The 23983-nt window shown below is 35.8% G+C and overlaps 1 protein-coding gene across 11 annotated transcripts in view; it reads left to right on the top strand.

Moving 5' to 3' along the window:
* The window catches only part of LOC107067782 (uncharacterized), a 56635-nt gene that overhangs the window by 23205 nt on the left and 9447 nt on the right, over positions 1-23983 (top strand). For 7 of the 11 annotated variants that reach the window (XM_089172116.1, XM_015323589.2, XM_015323590.2 and 4 more), the window contains 16 exons: positions 697-835; positions 7826-7942; positions 9856-10033; positions 10346-10716; positions 10913-11142; positions 12447-13605; positions 13755-13877; positions 13996-14322; positions 14427-14738; positions 14827-14992; positions 16982-17157; positions 17241-17567; positions 17654-17766; positions 20023-20149; positions 20230-20515; positions 21792-22103. In XM_089172116.1, the coding sequence (XP_089028242.1) occupies positions 697-835; positions 7826-7942; positions 9856-10033; positions 10346-10716; positions 10913-11142; positions 12447-13605; positions 13755-13877; positions 13996-14322; positions 14427-14738; positions 14827-14992; positions 16982-17157; positions 17241-17567; positions 17654-17766; positions 20023-20149; positions 20230-20515; positions 21792-22103 (4463 nt within the window). The remainder of the gene's footprint in view (positions 1-696; positions 836-7825; positions 7943-9855; positions 10034-10345; positions 10717-10912; positions 11143-12446; positions 13606-13754; positions 13878-13995; positions 14323-14426; positions 14739-14826; positions 14993-16981; positions 17158-17240; positions 17568-17653; positions 17767-20022; positions 20150-20229; positions 20516-21791; positions 22104-23983) is intronic. The other 4 variants (XM_089172122.1, XM_089172117.1, XM_089172119.1 and 1 more) reach the window with 4 other exon arrangements.

Here is a 23983-nt window from a genome sequence, read left to right as displayed (position 1 = left end):
GTTTTTTATTTTTTATTAATATATTTTTTTTAACCGAAAATAGGCGTTTTTTTGTTTGTTTGTTAAAATTAGGAACTTTATTTTCAAAAGTGTGCCATTTTGTAAAAAATTAATATTTTGAAAAAGTCAATCGTTCAATCTGTTTGGACACATCCATGCTAATTGTTTAAAAGCAAAAGAAATTCTTAATCTATGTACTATTATTTTGAGAAGTACATACGGATTTCTCCCTAAATCAAATTTTGTGAAAATGACTCAACTTTGAATAAAAAAATCGACTTTTCGACGAAAAAAAATGTAGAAAATTGTTTATAAAATTAAAAGTTTACATTCAATTAAAAATCGGATATTTACTTCTGTAGAAAATACAACTATCAAACTATCTTCAAAATTTCAAGTCAATCGGTTAAATGATGCTCGAGTTCTGAGTCCGCCCGATTTTAAAAATGTAATTTCGAGAAAAACGCGTGTAAAGTTTTGTTATCACTATTCGAGGCGCTTTGAGACGTTTCGTAAAAATAGGATTTTGCTCTGTTAAACATTTTTTTTTCTACAGGACCAAGTGCATAATGTTTTTTGATGTCTAAAGTACACTTTATGTTTAAAAAAAAAACGATTTTTTGAAAATTCTATAGTGGTGTTACCCCTTAATAAGAATACGTGATAAAATGACATTTATTTTTGATTTGTTTACAGTAACAAGTGCCTTAACGAAAAACGACGACGTAACCAGGAGAACCTGTATTTCGATGAGCTTGCCGAGCTGATTTCCGTCACGGACATGAGCTCTGGCAAGACCGACAAATGTCAGATCCTTCAAAGAACCGTCGATCAAGTAAGTTTTCTCTTATATTCGATTTTTTTTTTTTTTCAAATTAATTCATACAAATGTCGTTAGCCAATAATAAAAAAAGGAAAAAAATCAGGTATATCATAGGAGGAAAAAATCGATCTCGAAATTTGTTTCGTGGTCGTCGGAGAACGTGTTTTTAAATCAAATTTATTTTCCTATCGATAACGATTCGCTATCTTGTTCAACAACGACCATATCGATATGCTCGCGTTGATATTTCTTTAAATATTCTACTTCGGTAATGCAATGAGTATGTGTGTACGTGTACGTGTTTGTACGATTTTTGTGTGTTAATCGTGATACAAAACGTGGACCATCAAGATTTTCGACGATACTTCATTTTTTTTTTTTTTTTTTTTTTTAATAAGTAAGTACTTAATAAATAGGTTATGCGTAGAAAAAGATTTGTCGATTAAAAGAAATTGGGTATATTATCGATTAGTTATGATCGTACAAACGTTAAAACGTCCTTATCGATAGCATACGTTTTATCAATATGAAAATGTATATCTTTTTATCACTAATACCAATTAACAATCGATACTTTTCGTTTGAGAGAAAATATCCCGAGATTTCGTTTTGTTTAATCCAAAGTTTACCGACCTCTTCTTGTACAAAACATTTCATTTCATACACTATAATAAATAGTCATTTTTCATTCTATATTAGGTTGATTTATTAATAAATGTATTTTTTTTTCTTTAAATTAAACCGAAACGTTACAAAATTTATTATCTATAAATGGATACGGGAACGCATCAAAGAATTAAGCAAGATCTATGGAACGTATTATAAACTACTATTATCATTATAATTATTATCATCACCATTTACATTGCTTCGTCATTATTATTGAGAAATACATTTAGTCATTTCCAGTCGGAAAGTTTGAGAAATTCGAGGAAAACCAAAAAGTGACTTGACATTGATAGTTTCATTTGATTCATAGTGCTGCTACTCTTTGTTAGAACATTCAAAGATTATTAGAGATAGGAATGTTGACGCATCTAATGTCATCTATATGCGTAAACCAATTACTTTTGGACTATTACGGTTAGATTATTCTTTTTTCGGCTTAGAACATTTGATACTATATAGGTAGGGGGTGGAAAGGGAAAGGAAGGGAAGAAGAGGGGATGAGGGTCTACTTGCGATTAGAAGAAACGTCGTCGTCGCGTAGGCGGGATTACCGAGTTCCTTCCAGGATGTCCGTGGGATATCGTGCCGTTGATAGCCACAGAGTAATATATTGTCATTTTGAAACGAATCGTATTCGAAACATTCCTCTTGAAAATATTTTTCTTTTTTTTTTTTTCTGTGTTTTGAATAGTTAAAAGTGAAAAGAAAAAAAAGTTCTTCGTCGTGTCATTAATTGACGTATATATATATTTCTTTTTAATGGAAATTTAATAATGGTATGGTGTCCTAATGTGAAATGATATAAGTAGTAGTAATCATCGTACTACAAACGTCGTCGTTCAGAGTGGTGGATAGAGAAAAACTGTGTGAAAGAAGAGAAAGGGCTTTTGCTTTCTTTGGGAAGAAAAGTAAAGGTATACAACACGAGACTACTTCTGGAGTCGTCGACCGAGCAATATCTTCTGAATCTGGGCCAAGCTCGTCTTTTTTTTTCTTCTCCGTTCGTTGAATCGATCTTGGTACGCGCGTTTGCTCCTTCAACAAAACGCGTATGCACCTTTCTTCTACTTCTTCTACTTCTTCTTCTTTTTCTTCTTCTTCTTCTTATTGCGTACGTATATGCAATCTTTATACATCCGATAGTGGAATAAAAAACAAATTATCGTGGTTTTCATCGAAATTTCAACGCGTTATAATACCAAACGAGAAACGAGACGACATAAGGAGAGAGTGTATTTTCTAAATTTGTTTACACGTTTTTTTTTGGGGCGGTTTTTGGTAAATCCAAGAAATGGATCTTTAGACGAAAATATTTGTTCTATTTTCTCGTCGCTTCATTTCTGATTTTCTCTAATCCTATTTAAATGCAAACTTCTATATATATACGATTTATTTATAAGACATTTTTAGGAGACGACGATTTTATTATACTTGTTGATAAGTCAAATATTACGGTAAAACGTTTAGAATAAATTTCAAGAGATACTGTGTCACATTTATTTACGCTATATAATCGCATTAAACTAGAAAGAAAGAAAAAATTGAATGTTCGGCATCAGGGTCACAAATGCGATAAGAAGCCAAACCTCGATCTCGTTTTTCAAAGAAAAGAGAGCAGTCTTTTTCTCTTCTTTGGGTGATATTTTATCAGTGCTTCTTGTAAAGTTTTCCAAATCGTAGAAAAATTGTCCATAATCTACGCCCGGTTATCAGTTATGGGACAAATGCGCACGAGTGCGCGAGTGCGCCTGCGTTTATGGTGTATGCGTGCGCTTATGCGTGCGCGTCCGTGTTCAAAGGAAAGAGAAGGGTTACGACTTCCCGTCTTTCTCAACCCCTTTCCCCTTCCCCTCCCTCTCACATCTACCTTATTTGCCATCTCTCTTTCGCTGATTCGCTCATTCTCTCACTCGAGCACGTTGTGCTGAAATCGTGTGCGCTTCACGTCCGAGCACGTGTCGATTCCGAAGGCGACAACTTTGTAACGAAACCAAACGAAACTATACTCGCGCATTTGCCTTTTTCTTCATTCTTTTTCTTTCTCTTTAATTTTTTTTTTTTTTAAATACTTTTCTCTTTCACCTATTTTTATTTAACAGATCTACTATCGAAATGTTCTCGAAATATTTAAATATATTTTTATCATAATTTACATGAATTATATATATTCTTTATATATTTTAGATACAATTATTCATTAATGTTAACAGCTTTATCATCTTGTCTTTGTGATAAAAGTTTTATCTTTGTATAAATAAAATTGTACTTTGAACGGTCAGAAAACTTTTCGATAGATCTAATCAATCTTCATAGACTCATTCGGTTCTATAATAGTCGGTTTTGTTTCATCTCGATTGGTCCACTATTCACTTTTATTACTTTAAATGGAGGCAACTTGAAGATCTCTTATTTAGAAATAAATATTTTTACAGCATACATAATGTAACGCAAATCTATAGACAGAAAGAAAGTATGTGAACGGTAAATACAATAAGGAAAAGAAGACAAAAAAAAGAGTTAGTCTATCAGTCGATCGGTCAGTCAGTCAGTCAGTCAGTCAGTCAGTCAGTCAGTCAGTCAGTCAGTCAGTCAGTCAGTCAGTCAGTCAGTCAGTCAGTCAGCTAGTCAGCCAGTCAGTCAGACAGACAGTCAGAATCTCGTGACGCGACCTTGAATGACGTCACTGAGATCAATAGGAAGCATCCTTTTTCGCGGCGTTACAACCCGAGAGAGCTACCTGAGCATGGATCTGCGTGACGTCACGTGCGCAGTAACGCTTGCGCATGGTCTTTCAGCGGGGCACCGACAAGCGGCTGCTGGGGAAGGGGGAGGAAAAGAAGGATGAGGAAGATGAGGAGGATGAAGAGGAGAAGACTGAAAGAGATACGGCAGCAACAGCATCAGCAGCAACAGCAACAGCAACAGTAACAACACAACAGCAACAGCAGCGATTACGTCTCCCAAGAGAAGAAGCGAATTGAAAGAATTTGTGCAGCATCGTATTTCGATCCTCTTCTTGATTCTCTAGGTCTAGAGCGGACTTTGACCTCGATAAAAGGAAGATATATACATACATACGTACCAATAATCGAGGAAGATCTCTCTCTCTCTCTCTCTCTCTCTCTCTCTCTCTCTCTCTCTCTCTCTCTCTCTCTCTTTGTATCCATTTTTATCTTCTCTTTTAGCTTGGACTTTGTTTCTTTTCTTTATTTTGTTCTTTTCTTTTTCATAAATTATACGTTAGAAAAGATTGATGGGACAAACTGGAGTTAAAAATTTATTACGTTAAAATAGAGCTAGAGGTATTGAGATACTCTCTTACATATGTATGTATATGCACGCGCACGCGCATATGCGTGTGCCATCGTGAAACGACTAGCGGCAACATCGCACACCGTTTGTCGGACTCGGTGGAGTCACCGACTTTTCGAGGCCACCACCACCACTACCACAACACTACCACTACCTCTACCTCTACTACTACCACCATCATCATCATCATCATCATCATCATCATCATCACTACCACTACCACTATATATCTATCACTACCAGCATCGTCTTCTTCTTTACTGTCGCCATTTTTACTATCGTCGCCGTCATTGCAATCGTCATCGTTATCGTCATCGCCCTTGTCGTTGACTCTTATTCTTCTCAATTCTTTTCATATTATTCGTTTTCATAGTCACATAGTCATAGTCGTGATCATCATCATCATCATCATCATCATCATCACCATCATCATCATCATCATCATCATCATCATCATCATCATCATCATCATCATCATCATCATCATCATCATCATCATCATCATCATCATCATCATCATCATACCATCATACCATCATACCATCATACCATCATACCATCATACCATCATACCATCATACCATCATAGCCGCATGTCTGTCCGTTTAAATCTATCGAGATTACGAGCGCGATCTATCGGAGCTGCGAAATACGAGCTCAAGGACGCTCAACACTTCTCCTCATTCCTTCTTTGACCATGAATGTTGGTCGGTTTTGCAGAGATCTTCTGTCTTACTTTTTTCTCTTTCTTTTGCGTACGTCAAGGGTGGGCAAGTTCTTCTTCTCTGTCGTGAGCCCGCACGGTCCCGTCCGTCCTCGCCATCAATAAATCCATTCCCCTACGATTTAAGTTCATTAGGCACCAATCCATGCACCTTTTTGTCAAAAAAAAAAAACATGAAAAAAACAAAGAAAAGAAGTAAAAGTTCTGTAGTCGAAGAGCAAGTGAGTTCCCTACTTGAAATATAGTGGGGGGAGGTTCTCTTCTCTTACCTTGCCGGAACAAATAGGAGGAGAAAAGGAGCCATATGCGACTCACAATCCCTCAGTTATCCCACCCCCACCGTACCACCTTCTCCAACGGTAAGTTCTCTGTGACGCATTTACGACGGACGTTCTTCGAGGTAGCAAAAGTTTCTTCTTTATTTCTCTTTATGGATCCATGATGAAATCTTTTACTTTTCTTCCTTGAGATAAGCTCACTCACTTTTTGAGGTCTTCCAGAGGATTTTCTTACAAGCGCGCATGGTGGTGGTGGGTATAAGACGATGCACCGAACGAAAAATGACTCATCTCGAACAGGATTGTGTCTTTTTACTGCTGCCGGGCCTCTCTTTCGATCTTCTTCCATATCGTAGGCAATACTTACTACTATAAACTTTAGTAGAACTTTTTAACCATTGTTCGAAACAGCTCGTAACATTCATTCGTTACGTTTTAGCTTGACCTGCCTGACTCGCGCTTTCTGTAGGAAATAATTAAGTGACTCTTGTGAATAAAATTTACCGTTTCCGTTGTGTTTTAACCCGTTGAAATGTTATTTTACATGGAATCGTTAATGATCGTTATTTAATACTTTCAATAGATACTTATGTATTCCAGTAACCACTGAAAACATAATCTTAAATTTATTAAAGATATTAGAACGTACACGATTCTACTATGCCTTACCTTCGTCGTCGATTGCTAATGTAAAATCGTCATCGTCATTAATTTGTAAATTTGCTTTTTATAATTCATTCGATTTTTCTGTCTGATAAGTTTGAAACTTTTACAAATGCTTTAGCGAAAGTGTTAAACGACGAAGCGATATTGTTGCAAGCAAGCTTCTCTGCCTCGTGGATGCATCCATTGTATATAGAGTAGTATTCCAGAACACGTGACTATTTTGGTTTTAAAATGGCGGATGGAGGTCACCCAACCTGATTATTTTCTCGTTTGTCCGCCTTGCCTGCCCATTTAGGTACTATCACGATCATCGAATCGAATGAATCGCAAAAACGAACGACTTTTCCATTTTGAATTTTCGTTATGCGTCAAATCTTCTTTCTATATTTTTTTTTCCTTCTATTATTTTTTTTTGTATCATTGAAACAAAGTTGCTCGACGTCACAATTACGATTCTAGAATATTCTAAAACTTTCGCTACTTCGTATAATTATATCTCATTCCTTTTCTATCGAATCATATTTTATAATAAAATACATAAATGAATTCTTATTCGTATAAAATAATTATATGAATGGAACGTTCGATTTAAATTCTTCGAACGATTCATGATCGCGGGAAGAAGGAGGAAAAGTCGAATCAGCATTTCGTATTATCTTTATGCGTGAAATTGCAATGGCGTGGTAAAAGAAAAACGAATAGCATTATTCAATGAAAGAGAATGCATGAATTCTTTGTACGCATCTTTTAAGGTGTTTATTTCTTTTACTCGTCTTTTCTTTTTGGAAATCTCGAATAACTGGTGAAAGCTTTGCTCGCGCGCCCAGTGATTTACGTTATAAAAATTTTTAGCATCGTCGGCATCTCGTTCCATTTTTCGACATGTAGAAAAATGAGATTGCATTTGTAAAAGTCGAAGTGTGTTGCATTGGAGGGGTATGCGTCATTCGTATGAAATTTATTCTCATCAATATACGGATCTCGTTGGACACCACTACTACACATTGTGTTCTCTTACACGAAAACTTACAATGGTCGTTGAGAACAAAAATATTTAATAAAATTTATATGTATATTTTTTTTCTACTTGTAATTCAACAAAAAAAAAACATTTCTTTTTTTTTACCGGATATATCATCTTTCCTGTTTTTTTTTATATATATATATTTTTTTGTATTATTTATTTTCTTTTCTTTGGATAAGATAAAAAAGCTTCCTTTGCAAAATAAAATCAGATTTTCAATAGCTGCCAGCCAGTTAGTAGGTCAACCTACTACCACGTGCCGACAATACATTTATGCTTACTAAACTACGTTTACATGTATTTTCTGACATCAATGTTTTACCTTACAGATTCGGCACATCAGACAACAAGAGGGCTCGAACAGTCATGCCGTGCAACAAGGGGAAGTATCTTCGTCAAATCCTAACATACTGTCCAACGATCAAGTTGGTCCTATTCTATTGGAGGTAAAACTGATAATGATCGATTTCTATTTATGTATTACGACTTGACGATTAATTGAACGCAATCGTGCATCGACATCGTCTTCTTCTTCTTCTTCTTCTTCTTCTTCTTCTTCTTCTTCTTCTTCTTCTTCTTCTTCTTCTTCTTCTTCTTCTTCTTCTTCTTCTTCTTCTTCTTCTTCTTCTTCTTCTTCTTCTTCTTCTTCTTCTCTCTTCTTCTTCTTCTTCTTCTTCTTCTTCTTCTTCTTCTTCTTCTTCTCTCTTCTTCTTCTTCTTCTTCTCCCCCCCCCCCCCCCCCCCCCCCCCCCCCCCCCCCCCCCCCCCCCCCCCCCCCCCCCCCCCCCCCCCCCCCCCCCCCCCCCCCCCCCCCCCCCCCCTCTCTTCTTCTTCTTCTTCTTCTTCTTCTTCTTCTTCTTCTTCTCTCTTCTTCTTCTTCTTCTTCTTCTTCTTCTTCTTCTTCTTCTTCTTCTTCTTCTTCTTCTTCTTCTTCTTCTTCTTCTTCTTCTTCTTCTTCTTCTTCTTCTTCTTCTTCTTCTTCTTCTTCTTCTTCTTCTTCTTCTTCTTCTTCTTCTTCTTCTTCTTCTTCTTCTTCTTCTTCTTCTTCTTCTTCTTCTTCTTCTTCTTCTTCTTCTTCTTCTTCTTCTTCTTCTTCTTCTTCTTCTTCTTCTTCTTCTTCTTCTTCTTCTTCTTCTTCTTCTTCTTCTTCTTCTTCTTCTTCTTCTTCTTCTTCTTCTTCTTCTTCTTCTTCTTCTTCTTCTTCTTCTTCTTCTTCTTCTTCTTCTTCTTCTTCTTCTTCTTCTTCTTCTTCTTCTTCTTCTTCTTCTTCTTCTTCTTCTTCTTCTTCTTCTTCTTCTTCTTCTTCTTCTTCTTCTTCTTCTTCTTCTTCTTCTTCTTCTTCTTCTTCTTCTTCTTCTTCTTCTTCTTCTTTTTCTTCTTCTTCTTCTTCTTCTTCTTCTTCTTCTTCTTCTTCTTCTTCTTCTTCTTCTTCTTCTTCTTCTTCTTCTTCTTCTTCTTCTTCTTCTTCTTCTTCTTCTTCTTCTTCTTCTTCTTCTTCTTCTTCTTCTTCTTCTTCTTCTTCTTCTTCTTCTTCTTCTTCTTCTTCTTCTTCTTCTTCTTCTTCTTCTTCTTCTTCTTCTTCTTCTTCTTCTTCTTCTTCTTCTTCTTCTTCTTCTTCTTCTTCTTCTTCTTCTTCTTCTTCTTCTTCTTCTTCTTCTTCTTCTTCTTCTTCTTCTTCTTCTTCTTCTTCTTCTTCTTCTTCTTCTTCTTCTTCTTCTTCTTCTTCTTCTTCTTCTTCTTCTTCTTCTTCTTCTTCTTCTTCTTCTTCTTCTTCTTCTTCTTCTTCTTCTTCTTCTTCTTCTTCTTCTTCTTCTTCTTCTTCTTCTTCTTCTTCTTCTTCTTCTTCTTCTTCTTCTTCTTCTTCTTCTTCTTCTTCTTCTTCTTCTTCTTCTTCTTCTTCTTCTTCTTCTTCTTCTTCTTCTTCTTCTTCTTCTTCTTCTTCTTCTTCTTCTTCTTCTTCTTCTTCTTCTTCTTCTTCTTCTTCTTCTTGAGACTAATATTTAAAAGAAGAAGAAAAGGAAGAAGACAACAACAATCACCGCGTGTCGGTAAACAATCCGGAACGTGGCTTAGATCCGATCTCGATCAATTATTTGCAGGAAGTTGTTAAAAGGAGAACAGCTTGGCCACATAAGGAAATAGTACAGACCTATACTCATATATATATATATATATGTTTTGCTGATATCAAAAAGAATATTGCTTGTAAGACTATTAACAGCTTCCTACGATAGGTACTTGCTTTCTTTTTCGTGGGATGACTTTTTTCTCTCATCTTATCAAATTTAATGATACTTCCATGTATAACTGTGCGCCTACATTTGTTTTTTATTATTTTATTTTTATTTTTATTTTTACAGGCGTTAGACGGTTTCCTGTTCGTCTTAAATAGCGAGGGACGAGTGGAATACGTAACGGATAACATTATTCAGTATATCAATTATACGAAGGACGATGTATTGGGAAAAGATATATATAATATTATACATCATGGAGACCACAACACCTTCATGCCTACGTTGTTGCCCATGTCATTAGGTAGTTATCTCAACAATGAAACGTGCTAATTTCACTTTTAGTCTGTAATTACATCGTTAGGATTGAATGAATATCGCATTAATTACCTCTATTTAACGATCAAATGAACATTTATTAATTCTTAAGAATTTATATTTTACATTATTTTTAATTCATATATATATATATATATATATTTAGTAATAATTTCATTAAATGTAGAATAGGATCGGGGAAATAAAATAACTTCATGGTCGTGAGAAAGAGAGTTTAGGAGAGGGTTTATTAAGATCTTGAAATATATTTAATTTGATTTGTTACGATTGTTATTAGGCTGGACGAGCGAGCCGCAGCCTCAAGCGAGAAGTCGTACTTTCGTTTGCCGCTTCCTGGTAAAGCCTCCCGATGACAAAGACGAGACGATGGAGGAGAAGCAACAAAGGGTATCAAAATACGAGTCAATGCAAATCTGTTCGTCTCTTTTGACAAGTAATACCGAACGACTCGAGAGCGGTGATGTGTCCTCCGAATCCCCAGACGTTGGTGGTCCTTGCGTAATGTGCGTAGCACGTAGAATACCACCAAGCGACAAGTCCATAAATGTACCGATCGAACAATTCACTGTTAAATTGGATATTACGGGCAAAATCATCGCGGTCGATTTTAGTTGGTTGTCGTTGACTTATTCCAACTATCTGAGCAAGGTAAGGATATATAACACTTTTATTTCTTATATTACGCGACTATTATTACAAACGTGCCGAAATAGAAACTTGGCCATTTGTGTTTCACTTGAACTAATAGTCCTAGGGTTTATATTTATGCGATTACGTTTACTTATCTTATCATAGACATATCAGAAAAACAAATAACAAAAAAAGGATTTTCATCGTTTTGCAGAACATGATCGGTACGATGATAAAGGATTTGTGTCACCCTCATGATCTCAATAATTTAACTACACATTTGAACGATACGCTTCAAATTGGAGAGAGTATGAGCGCCGTTTATCGACTGCGCGTTAGCCCTGATAAGTTCCTTAATATACAAACGAAGTCGAAACTTTTCAAAGCGAATGTGATTAACGGCCACGAATCGGACTTCATGATGGCCACCTGTTCCATCATTGGGTAAGTCAATTTTTTTTAGTCGGGGTTTTTTTTTTATTTATTTCTATCGTATTTTATTGTAATCGACACACGACATTCGTGAACAATCCGAAATAAACCTCCTCCCCCACCGTTACTCCGAAATATTAAAACAACGTGCGAGAGACGATTCGAATTAAGAGAGAGAACTATACTGGCGTTAGGTGTTTCTTTTTTTTTTCTTTTTATGTATACACTGGTTACATATTGTATGCACCACCAGTCTTTCATTTCTTTTATCTTGTTTAATGTAACTTTATCGTTAAATTGGGTATTCTTATATTCTACAAGATCTTTCTTTTTACCGTTTCTTATTTTAAACTCTACTCTCTATTTTATTCTCATTCGCGCGAAGAAATGATTTGCTTATCATACATTATTTAACACTTTTACCGTTGATTTTATGCCACGTTATTACGAAAGCTTTAGGAATGCAAAATTTCGTACTCGCATTATGTTATTGTTGTTTCTTATTCGATTAGACGGGAATGCATGAGGCGTACTTTGAAATTTTTTCGGTGTTGGAGATCTGGCCACTCTTGAAATTAAAATAACACTATTTCTAATATCACATTGCCTTTCCTACATTGTACGTAATATTACGTATATTTCTGCATCAATGATTAAACTAATTGTAACAAATATAGCACGATTCAACGCTCGCTTATTCCATTATATATCAATTTCATTTCATAAGATTCATTAGTGTTACAACCTGTTGACCATACAACCTGTCCAATGATCATTTTGAAAGATTACAAAAGCTGCTATGTTATCTGATCGATATGTAACATCTTATTCGTTCAAAAAATATGGTGTAATGTAACACAAGGATAGTCACACACGTGTAAAAACGCTCTTTATTCGTACGCACTTTCACGATGTACATATTACGTAATTAAAAGAAAAAAAAAACAAAATTTAAGCTAGATTGAAATTTCGCATTAATGAGCAGTGTACAGTATCGGTCAGAGTTTGTTCTCTCTTTTCAATCTGTATTGATTGTTCCAGGAAAGCATAGCAGATGGATTAAAATTTAGCTTGTTTAAAATAATATTTTTGTTTTGTTTTTTGAAAGAGACTTAATGACTGACATACACTGTTCACTGAAGGACGATAATGAAAATTGTATAACACATATACGCATATATATACTCGTATATTACGCATTCATTGCACATATCGTTAAGATCTAGCGTTAAAAATTGTAGCGTTAAAAGGTCTAGCGTTAAGAGATCTCTGGTGCTAACTGGCGATACATGTGTTTTGGTTTTTGTCCATGATAGGGACAATGACTTAACGCCTATCGAGGGTGGTCAGCTTTCCAACAACAAAGTGTGCTCGGGACATTCTAGTAACCGTTGTGCAAATAATAGTAATAATAATAATGGTAACAATAACAATAACGTGGGTGGTCTGTTGATGTCCGTGGCACATCTAAACGGTCAAGTGAGTGGTATCAGTGGTGGTCGTGAATTGACGGGGACGACGCACGTTGCTACGTCGTCAAACTCGATCGCCTTTAGTACCGGCGATTCTTGCAACTCATTAGCCTCGCTAACTACGAGTAATTCGTTCAACCACTTTTCCGGGAGCATGGACTTGGAATTCGAACCTTTCTTCCGCGGCTCGTCATGGGACTTGGACGGTAGCGGTGGTTGGCCGGAAAGGCCCGAGTCGAGAGGAAGCGGGCCAACAGATTCGCGACCACCCTCTCAGCCAGCCCCGACATCGCCGAGTCCCCAGGGAGGAGGAACCTTTTCCTCTAATTCAGCGGTGCCGTCTCACTGTAGTCCCCTACGCGCTTTCAGCCCGTCCTCTTCGGTCAACGCAGCGCACACCTTCAGTAATTCCTTCCCGTTCAGTCCACTACAGGAATCGCAGTCATCCTCGACGTTGACTGGTAACAACGCTGCTGCAGCTGCGGCTGCCGCTGCTGCTGCGGCCGCGGCTGCTGCCTCGGCTGGCAACAACAACACCCCTGTCAACAACAACACCAATGTCAATACCAACGGTGCTACTTCGGTAGCCGTTGCTGCTGCCGCTGCTGCTACAGCACCGGTCATTTTACCAGCTCTCAATGCTAAGAGGATCGAGGAAGGAAAAAGTGGATGTCCTACCAGCGGTACCATGGACAATGCAACTGCCAGGACGAATGCCTCAACGCCCGCCGAAACTCAAAACAGTGTCGTGTCCACTGAATCTGTTAGACTTAGAAACTTGTTAACGAAAGGCTCCAGTGCTAGTGAGGATAATCAGGACAATACGAATAACGATTCAGATAACCAAAATAAACACAGGATATTGAAAATTTTGTTGAATCAGCAAGACGAAGATGATTATCATTCTGAACACAACAACAAAATGAGAACAAGTCCTAGTAACATGCCAAAATCGAATATGGAGCATTCCAAAAACACTCTTGGAAATCATATGCTTCTACAGGTGATTTTCTTCATTTCTATCTTTTATCCTAACCTTTCAAATAAATCAATTATTTCTTTTTATATCTTTAAGCAAAGTAGATTTTAAGATGCGCGCATTTCTTTCTTCTTCTTCTTTAGAGTAAATATTAAAGATCTTTATATTTAAAGTTACTAAATGATACAAATGACGAGGATGAGGAAGCCCGAGCTGGATTGAAAAAGAGAAATGAACTTCTTCAACAGTTATTAAAAGATCAAGATGAAGAGAGAAAAATACAAGAACAACAACAGGTACATCTTTTCGAAGAATACTCACATCTTTTTGAAGAATAGTAAAGTTATAAGAATTGATTTATTAAATTAGCGTAACTATTTTACTAAAGTGCCTTTCCTTTCATTATATTATTAGAGCCGGGATGACGATCCTCTATTACGGAGTCTTGGTTTTCGGAATAGCACTCCTTCACCATCGCAATCAGGAAGTGATCATAGTGGACTCGGTAGTACTCAAGTCGGCCAGAAAAGACCAGGCGACGATGGTGATCTCAATATATCCGTTAAACGACCAATGGATGGCTCGCATCAGGTGTCTTCTTCGGGTACTAACGCTTCGACGAATGCGACAAGTAAATTATGGGAAAAAAATAAAATGCTAGCTTCGTTGTTGGCAAAACAACCACCTCAACCAACGACCATACCACCTATTCCTGCATCTGTGATATCGGCAACGCCGCAAGTAAGTACCAGAGATATTCTAGTTTCGTATAATATTAGACTGGAAACGGCAACATGAATAATGTCTACTAACGTAACCGATACATATGTACACTTTACTTTTAGGATAAGCTTCCACGCGGTAGTACTGGTGGCGATCGCTTAAAGCAACATCAGTCGCAACAGCAGCAACAACAACAGCAACAGCAGCAACAACAGCAGCAACAACAACAGCAACAACAACAACAACAACAGCAGCAACAACAACAGCAACAGCAACAACAACAACCGTGGACTGGTGGCCACATACAAACAGTTGGTGGGAATAATACGATCACAACAACGGCTACTTCGGCTCGTACTCCTCTGCAAAACCAATCAAGACAACTACCTCGTCAAGCAACCAGCAACACCTACCTCACTCACATGCTAAGTCAGGTAATTTTCCAAAATTTAAAAAAAAAATTCATAGATTTTTATCAATGTTCACTAATATTCTCTTTATTTTAATATTTTCAATAAATAGCAACAAAGGCCACAATTGGGTCAAGTGGATTCGGAATTTGGAGATAGCGGAGAATATCGTCAATCGTGTACCGACCCAAGTACTTGGGATAATCAATCGTCCGACCCAGATCTCTCTGAGATTTTGGATCAAGTTATTGAATTTGTTCCGGACGAACCTATCTCAGGTAATTATTTATCACTGTACCGAGAGAATTTATTTAGCGTTGAACAAGATCTAAAGATACTTTATCCGTACATTTTCGCTATTGCGACAATGACATTGTAATAATGCATTTTTATATATGTTGAGCTCATTTTTTATGCGTAGTAACGAAAGTATTACTAACATAAATATCAGGTGTACCAGAAAGTCATTACCGGTTTTTTCGGGAAAAAACCACGAAATTTTCAGGAAAATGGAAAAAATTGATGGCTAATCGTTTCTTGGGCTACATTTAACGCTTCTGCCAATTGTTTTTGAGTTTGGGCTGGGTCTTCATCCTATAACTCCTGCAGTTTCGCATTTTTTACTTTTTCGGTCCACCAGAACCGTTCTTTGTCTTGCACATCGAAATCACCTCTTTTGAATTTTCGAAACCACGCTTCACAAGTTTTTAAGATTAGAGCATGCTCACCGTAAGTTTCTACCAGCAAAAGATGACTTTCAGCGGCTTTTTTCTTTTAATTAAGGGTTCATTCTGGTTCTTACGCCGAAAAAAAAGGCTATTTTCACGATTTTTTTTTAGGCTTCGTAGGATACATATACAAATGAAAGTTGTTGGGTATGATAAATACACTCTAGAAGTACGAGAAAAAAATTTTTTTTTATTGTTTTTAACATATTTTGACATTCAAAATGGCTGACAAACGTGAACCCTTAAAACGTAGGTATGCTGTTTGCGGGCATCGAAATTTGAGAACGGTTGGTCTAAAACAAAAAAATTAAACGGTTTTAAATTCAGTATGACAATGACTATCGGGTATGCTACAACTATCAATTTTTATGAAAACAAAACAAAATGACGGCCATTTTTCGAAAAATAAAAAAATCGTTGATTTTTTTCGTACTTTTTTACAAAAAAAATATAGTAAAAATTAATATTTTGACTTGGTTGTAGCATGCGAGATAGCCATTCATGTGTAGAGTATGTGGTTAAAATTTCAGAAGGATCGGTTGAGTAGTTTCGGAGATATCATGCCCGCCAACCGAAAAAACGTTGTTTCGAGAAAAACGCGTTTAAAGTTTTTTCACAAAATTTTTAAAAAGTCTGACTTTACCTTATTCTGCGATGCCTGCACCATACAGTATGCCTTCTGCTTCTTCAAAATACTCATTCTCTCTTCTTCTACTCTAGCCTTTTTTCGTTGTGTCCTGGCCTCTTTTAAAGATTCTCCGCTCAAACGATTGGCTGAGCGCACGCGCGTGTTGTCGCGGTTACTAGCGTAATTGACTGCGATAGGGCCAAGTTTTGTCCCCAAAACGTGCATTATTTTCAGTATTGGATCAAAACCTTCGTTGAATATACAAGCTGCCAATTTAGAAGTTATTTCAACAATTTTTTTTTACCATTAAATAGGTGTTTAGGCACCATAGCCCAAACGCATTTGTTGAAGCACTCATTATTGTTTTGAGTGTGGCCACCTAAACATCTTTCAAGTAATTCTGTTTTTGTCAGGTCAACATCAACCTTTTGTTTTTTGCAGCTATATTCATGCAGAGACATTTTCCACTTACACAACCGCAGATGGTTTGTCTCCTCTATCTGTAATATCTCTATGTGTTTGGGTCGCAAAATAATATACTTAAACTGCTCGGATCGTTCTAAAATTTTTGTATGATAATTCTACATATGTCTACTTTCGAAAAATGCAAAAATATAAAAATTGATTTTTTCAAAATGATAAACCAGAATGAACCCTTAAATAAGAAAAGTAATGCGTGCCGCGAATGCACGTTTTCAGGCATGAAACTTGACATTTTCAAAGAGGTATAAATCTATGACGTGTTACTTTCGCAAAGTGTAACCCATATAGCTTTTGAAGCTTGATATCAGCAGAATAAAATGACATATGTGTCAAATCATAACATTGCATACTCCAGCATAACGACATCTATTAGAAAAACCAGTAATGACTTTCCGGTACACCTAAATCTTGTAATATTGATTCAATAGAATCGTCTGCGTTAACAAATCTCCTGGACGTTATTGAGGCACCGCAAAACAATGCTATGAATGAAAAAATGGCAATAAATGCTATTCAGAAGTCGTTGATGTTATGCGAAACTGCCGTAAATCCAACGTCTTCCACCATAACCATACCTGGCACGCCTCCTGCGTATTCCACTGCAGTAAGTTTACGTGCTCGTTTATAATTGTGTCTTTTAATATTATTTTGTACTTGATCTAAACACAATTAAATTGTCAATTTTAGTTGGTAACGACACCCGTGACGACCAGTCACAGTTACCAACCACCTCCAATGTATCAACAACAAGCAAGGATGAGGTTCAATGCTCAATTGGTCGTTAGGCAGACTGCCACGCAGTTTACGCAACAGCAGCTTCAATTACAACAGCGTACTAAAATGATACAACAGCAACAACAACAACAACAATTGAAGCAAAGATTACTGCAGCAACAACAGCAGCAACAATTGCTCATCCCATCTAATGCAACGGCGACAGACCAAATTACAACAGGCATACACAATATTGATAATCTATTAAATAATACTGTTGCGCCGAATGTATCTTTACAGGTACCCTTTGTAATCTAAATTTTCTTTCACGATTTAATACAAAATTGAATTTAAAGATTAATCGATCATTTATTTTATTATTGCAGCGATCGAGCGTCCCTGACTCCCAAGTATCTCCGAGTTATGGGGGATCCGTCCAGATTAGTTCCGGTCACCGAATCGCTCATTCGTATTCTCACCCATCGACGTTACCACAACAGTGAGTATTTCCATTCCTTTCTTTTTTCTTTTCTTTTTTAACCCTTATCGGTTGCTAGCTTTTCATACGTGATTCCCATTAGGTCATAGCTGGTTTCGGTAAATATGCGAAATCTCTTTTAATCAAAAAAACATTTTTATTAGATATTATTTACATATTTTATACTTATTTTTTGAAGGTGTATTACAAATATATCAGTTTAAAAAAAATTATTTATATGTTTTTAACGTGTGATATTTTTTGAAACAATCTCCAACATGAAGGAATGGTTTTCTCTTGCACGTTTCACAGAAGTATACCGTTGTTCTTCTTCCTCCAGGCAACTTACGATTCAAACATACTAAACAATCGTTATGTTTCCCTTTAGCATCAGATTGTAAGATATGTACTTTTCCATCTAATCTATCTTCATTATCTATAGTTGATGGCTTTCCATATCGCAAAGTCTTACCTTCACGGAAATTCCCAATTAGAGACATAACTACTTCTCGAATAAATTTTATATGAGACATTAGTTTACTGTTGTTATGTTTACAATCAGCTTTATACAGAATATAAGAATTCAAGGAGGATACTTTAATTCCCCAGAAAAAAACTTTCCGCCACCATTTTAATGTTTTGCGTAAAAAACAATACATAGATCCAAATTAATCTGCGCGGTCCACTCCGCCCATAAATTTGTTATAATTCAAAATTACTTTAGGTTTCTTAAGTTCTACGCGATTGCCACCACGTGTTATTCTTGATACAGTTTTCATTGATCCAGTATCATATGAACTCAGTACGGTAATAATTCGTTTGTCTCGCCATGATAAAGCTAACAACTTACTTTTTCTTGAACGGAATCTGATAACAGTCCTAATTTTAGAAGTCGGTTTTCTTATTTGTCTTGGCAGAAATTTTCTATTACTTCTTATTGTACTCGTTAAATAGCATTTCATTTTAAGCAGTTCTTCAGCCAGTGGAACACTGGTATAGTATCTGTCGACATAAAGATGATATCCTTCGGAATTAGGGATTGATTCGAGCAGATTTTTGTACAAATGCAAAACGATCCTTGCATTGACAGGAAGTTCGGGATGAATTAAAGATTCCGACGTAACAGATCCAAAATAGGGCAATATCGAATACACATATCCCGTATTTGAATCTGCCAAAACATATATTCGTATTCCCCACTTAGTTGGCTTATTGGGGCTGTAAGTTAAACAACTGAATCTTCCTTTGAACGGTACTACAGCTTCATCCACACATATTTCTTTTCCGGGAACAAAGTTTTGTCTAAACTTTGAATCAATGTAATTGAAAAAGCTTTTGACTTTCGAAAATCTTGTTTTTCGATAGCTATTATTCTTTATGTCTTGATGTAAATGGAGCATCCAGAAAATTTGAAAAAAACGCTCCTTCTTAAAAATCTTAGAGAAAAATGGCATATTGCACGTGAAGTCTTTGGAAAAATAATCTTTTATGTCACTTAAATAAACTGTACCCATATTCAAAATCACACCAAAAAATGCAAGAATTTCGTCATACGAAACGTTATTCCAATTTTTCCAAACTGATCTGACGGAAAATTCTTTCTTTGCAATTTGCTCGTTCGCATATGAGTTTGTTTGCGTTATAATTTCCGTTATGAGTTTGTTAGTAATAAATTTTTTGAAATAATCTATAGGCTGCTGCACATTTCCAAAAATTTGGCGATTGATATTTGTAAAAGGAATCCTACTAGGAAGATCATCATCATCACTGTCGACTTCAATCCAATCATCGTCTAAGTTATCAACATTTTCTAATTTTACATCATATTCTTCGTCACTTGAATATTTTAAGGGCATAACTTTTCTTTTCTTATGATGCAATAAGATCGGACTGCTAGTCTCATCACTAGATTGAACATCACATTCAGAACTGCTTTCGAAATTTTCATTGCTATCATCACTATCGAAATTTCTATTATTTTCTTTATTCATTTTTGGGCTTAATATATTGAAAATTAAGTGCAAAAAACAGTGATATGTCAGTGAAGAAGTCAATTGTTCTGTTACTGATACTTAACTCACAAGTCAATCGTGCGCGCATTTCATAAAACGCGAATTTTGATTGGTTCGATCGTTGTCACCTCCCACGTGACGTGCGACCGCAGCGCCAAAGTATTGTTGTCACGTGACAGGTGACTTACGACCGTTAAGGGTTAATCTAATCAATATTATTTTGATCTCAATCAGTTATACATGACGAATCTTTCTCTTTATATAGTCCCATTGTGAATAATAATTTTAACAGCGGTCAACAAGTGTCAGCAGCTGCGAGACTCTCGCCGCATTCTCCTGCCAATATATTGTCCTTTTCTCATCCGCAACCATTATCACCTCGAGTAGCGCCAGTAAGTTATTTTCTTTTTAGTTTCTATCGCCGTATCAACATCGTCTCGATCTATTGTGCATTATTATATTTGTGATGTAGACCACTTATGGCACCACTCCGAGGCTATTTAACGTTAACCAGGTGAGATCTCAACAACAACCAACCGCGCAACAACAACTTCAGCAACAGCAGAGGTCGATGCCATCGCCTGGAACACCAGCCTCTGCAAGGCAATCTCCGTTTCCCGCCGAAACATTTCCCCCACCTACATCTCCTACAGCTAGCCAATTTCCACCTGGTCCAAATCCTGGTGCTCCTAACCCTACTGCTCAGTATCGCTTGCAACGGACTACATCGACGCCTTCTGCCACAACTCAGTTGCCAGGTAAAAAACTATAATCAATTAACAATCGCGTACTCGTTTTTTTTTATTATTCATATATATGTATACATATACATCAGTATATATTTTAAACATTGTTGTTTTGTTCCATTTTTATCCATATCGATACGATTTTCGTTTGCCCTGATGTGTTCATCAGGGATATGTCTAATGATGAAATGTATGTAGGTTGACGAGCGAAGATGTGTGCCGCCTCTTTTAGATGTTTTATTATACAGTGTATATTTCATATTGACGTATTCGTAATAAAGTTATGTTAGTAGACTCCGGGTAACGCGAGTAATCTGGTTCTTTGTAAAAAATTTTTTTCTTTTTCTTTTTCTTTCAAGTTGTGTATTTCTTTTCTTCATCTTTTTCTCCTTCCTTCTATTTTTTTTTTTCTTTCCTCTTCGGCTCTTTTTTTTTTTCAATTTCTCCCGGTTCCACCTTCTTGGAATTATTTTTACGTTGAAAGTGCAACGAGTGCGTTTCTAAGAGTGATGTAATTTTCTTCGTACTAAGACGAAGTGTATCTATGGTCTCAATTTACGAAGATGTGTTCGTGATGAATTAAATGATATGTACTGTGTCAAAACTATCGTCGTTATAAGAGCTTCGTTGTGAGTAATTGATGCATTCTATATACACATTTTACATCTTCTTGTTTGGAAATTCATGAAATTTAGATCATAGTTTAAGAGATGTTGCTTTTTCTTTTTTTTTCTTTTTTTTTTTTTATCTACTACTCAGTGAATTATACTACATGGAAGATAATAGCACGTCTTGATTAATTCTGTATGATTTGACTATACAGAAAAATATGCAATTTGTACAAATAACGATAATGTAAACGCTATTATATATTCAAAACGAAACATGTGAACGGAGTATTATAGATCATTTTCTAAGGGGTAAGTATATCACTCTTCTAAATAAATACTTTTAATAATTTATCAATTATCATTGGATTTGATATAGAATCATGAATATATATAGATATACATATAAATCTATATATGTGTTCATGATTTCATTAATCATATAAGATTTAAATACAGAGAAGAGAAGGTATTTTTATATAATGTAATTTAATGACTGAAAGTCATTAAAATAAAATAAATGAAATTTTATGAAAGATTGAAAAAAAAAATAATATATGTATGTGAAAAGATTGAATAATAATCCATTTCTATGCATCCCAATTTAGCGATTGATCAAAGTTACATACTGTTTAAGTTGAAGTAAAATGGCAAGAAGATAGACATAATGAATGTTGCAGGTGGGGTTGGTTCGCCCCGACACTATGGCGGAGTGAATAAGGAACAACCTCTTCTTTCACCTAGTCATCCACACTCGGGTTGCCCTGCAGCACCGACTCATAATCCACACAATGCCACCAATACCCAACACTTCTCGAATCAACAACATTCTTCTATGATATACCACACGAGCGCCAACACTATCAACACACCAGACATGCAGAACAATCAGTTCTGTTACGATCGGACGTCCGTACCGCTCTATTCTTCTGGGGATACGCAGGATGTCAGGTCACTGCCTCCCGGTAATCCTGTCAATCACCACATGGGTGGTAAGTCATATGACCTCTTAATGTCATGTGACCATCACTTCGCCATCATTACACACCTTACTTAAAAATAATGTACCACTGGGAGGTGTACCAGGCATGAGATTGGTACATGGAAGCACATCATTCTTTCACGACACCCATTCCAGGCATTCAAATTGTACATATCGCAATCGTTTTTGAGATAATCGCTATGATCACGAGTCAGTCAATGTATTTTGTCTTAACGCCAATATTCCAATCTTCTTTCCTATGTCAAAATAATATCTATTTATTACGGCCGAAAAAAAAGTGTCTTCGTGAACAACTTTATTCATGTTTAACAATGTTTATAAAATCGTGATTGAGAAAGATCGCTTGATTGTTAATTATGTCATAGCGTTGTAACGCTATGTTTCGTACATTCGGTTATTTATTTTTGTTTTTTTTTTTTTTTAATTTGAAAAATATGCTTTTCCAATATCTATCGTGATACTTTTTTTTTCTTCGCGAAAGTGATCCTATATTTTATAACAATCTTATTAATTTATATTCAATTAAAATCTAAATGTGAAGTTTATCTTGAGAAATAGCGTTTTTATGTACGAAACAAAGCATTATATTGGCCGCCAAAAAATCGTGTAACAAGATTTGCTTTCGCATCCATACTCGTTCCAAAGTTTCTAAGCTTTATCATTCATTTATTTGGCTATTTCATAAAATACATTCTAACTACGTTGTAAATAATATATCATCATTTTCAATAGTAATTTCAACGGATAACGCTCTTGCGAATATGTAATCCCCCTCCCCCAAAGTTTCTAGGTCATTTGGAATGATAATTAAACGATACTCCTATCACTTTGTATTAAGAAGCATACTCTCTCTCTTTCTCTCTCTTTTCTCTCTTTCTCTTTCTTTCTCCCCCCCCCCTCTTGTCTTATAGCGCATGATGCACCGCTATGAAGTTTTTGAACAAACATTTAGTATATAATCGAACACGTCGACATTCCAAAATAAGATCTTAGTTATTGAGGGATGATTATTGCCTGTACAATGCATTTTTATGTCACGAAATATTATATATACATATATATATATTCTAGGTCATTTCTCTTATATCCCATTGATAGTAGATACCGTAGTGTAATTACACTGTGCTTTTGTAAATACCTCAGCACCAATTATATCTTCGAAACACCTTCGCATCGTATATTATTCTCTTGCACTATTTTCAAGAACGTTATAGTTATTATCATTTCAATGAAAGATGCTGAGGTTTCTTATTTAATTAGTAAGTTCTTTATAATTGTAGACAATATAAAGGGTTTATTACGGAAGCCTTAACTAAAGTTTTGGTATGCTTCTAATATATCAAGAAACACTAATAGCGTTTCGTCTCATTAATTTTCATCCTGTATCGTGGATCTATATTCATAACTCTTTCATAAATCATATTCTTCTAATCTCTCCGAGAAAAAGAGAAAGAGAAAAAGAAAGAAAGAGAGAAAGAGATTAGAGATTATTTTTTTTTCTATACATTGTTTTAATCTAATGAGTGAGATATGGATATAGACCATTTATTCTTCGTGTGCTCGTGATTTAACGCATCGTGACTATAGTTGGGCCGATGTACATTTATATATTCTCTTTTATATACGAATATTATACATATATTTATTATTATTATATATAATGTTAACCCTTAAAGTGCATACTTTTTAAAATTACGTTAAAGTGCACTGTGGGTGTTTGACACCCCAACGTTTTTGAACGTGTCTTCTGAAGCCGCTATTTAATATTTGAGCCGTTTATTTTGAAAGTGGCCTAAGTCCATTTTCCAAAAAAATCGAGTTAGTTACCGTAATAGTTACATTTTTACATGATCTTTTTATTCTGGAGCA

The sequence above is a fragment of the Polistes dominula genome, unplaced genomic scaffold, assembly GCF_049000335.1.
Source record: "Polistes dominula isolate Pdom_NZ unplaced genomic scaffold, Pdom_raw_medaka contig_73, whole genome shotgun sequence".
NCBI lineage: Eukaryota > Metazoa > Arthropoda > Insecta > Hymenoptera > Vespidae > Polistes > Polistes dominula.
This window is presented reverse-complemented; position numbering and strand designations above follow the sequence as displayed.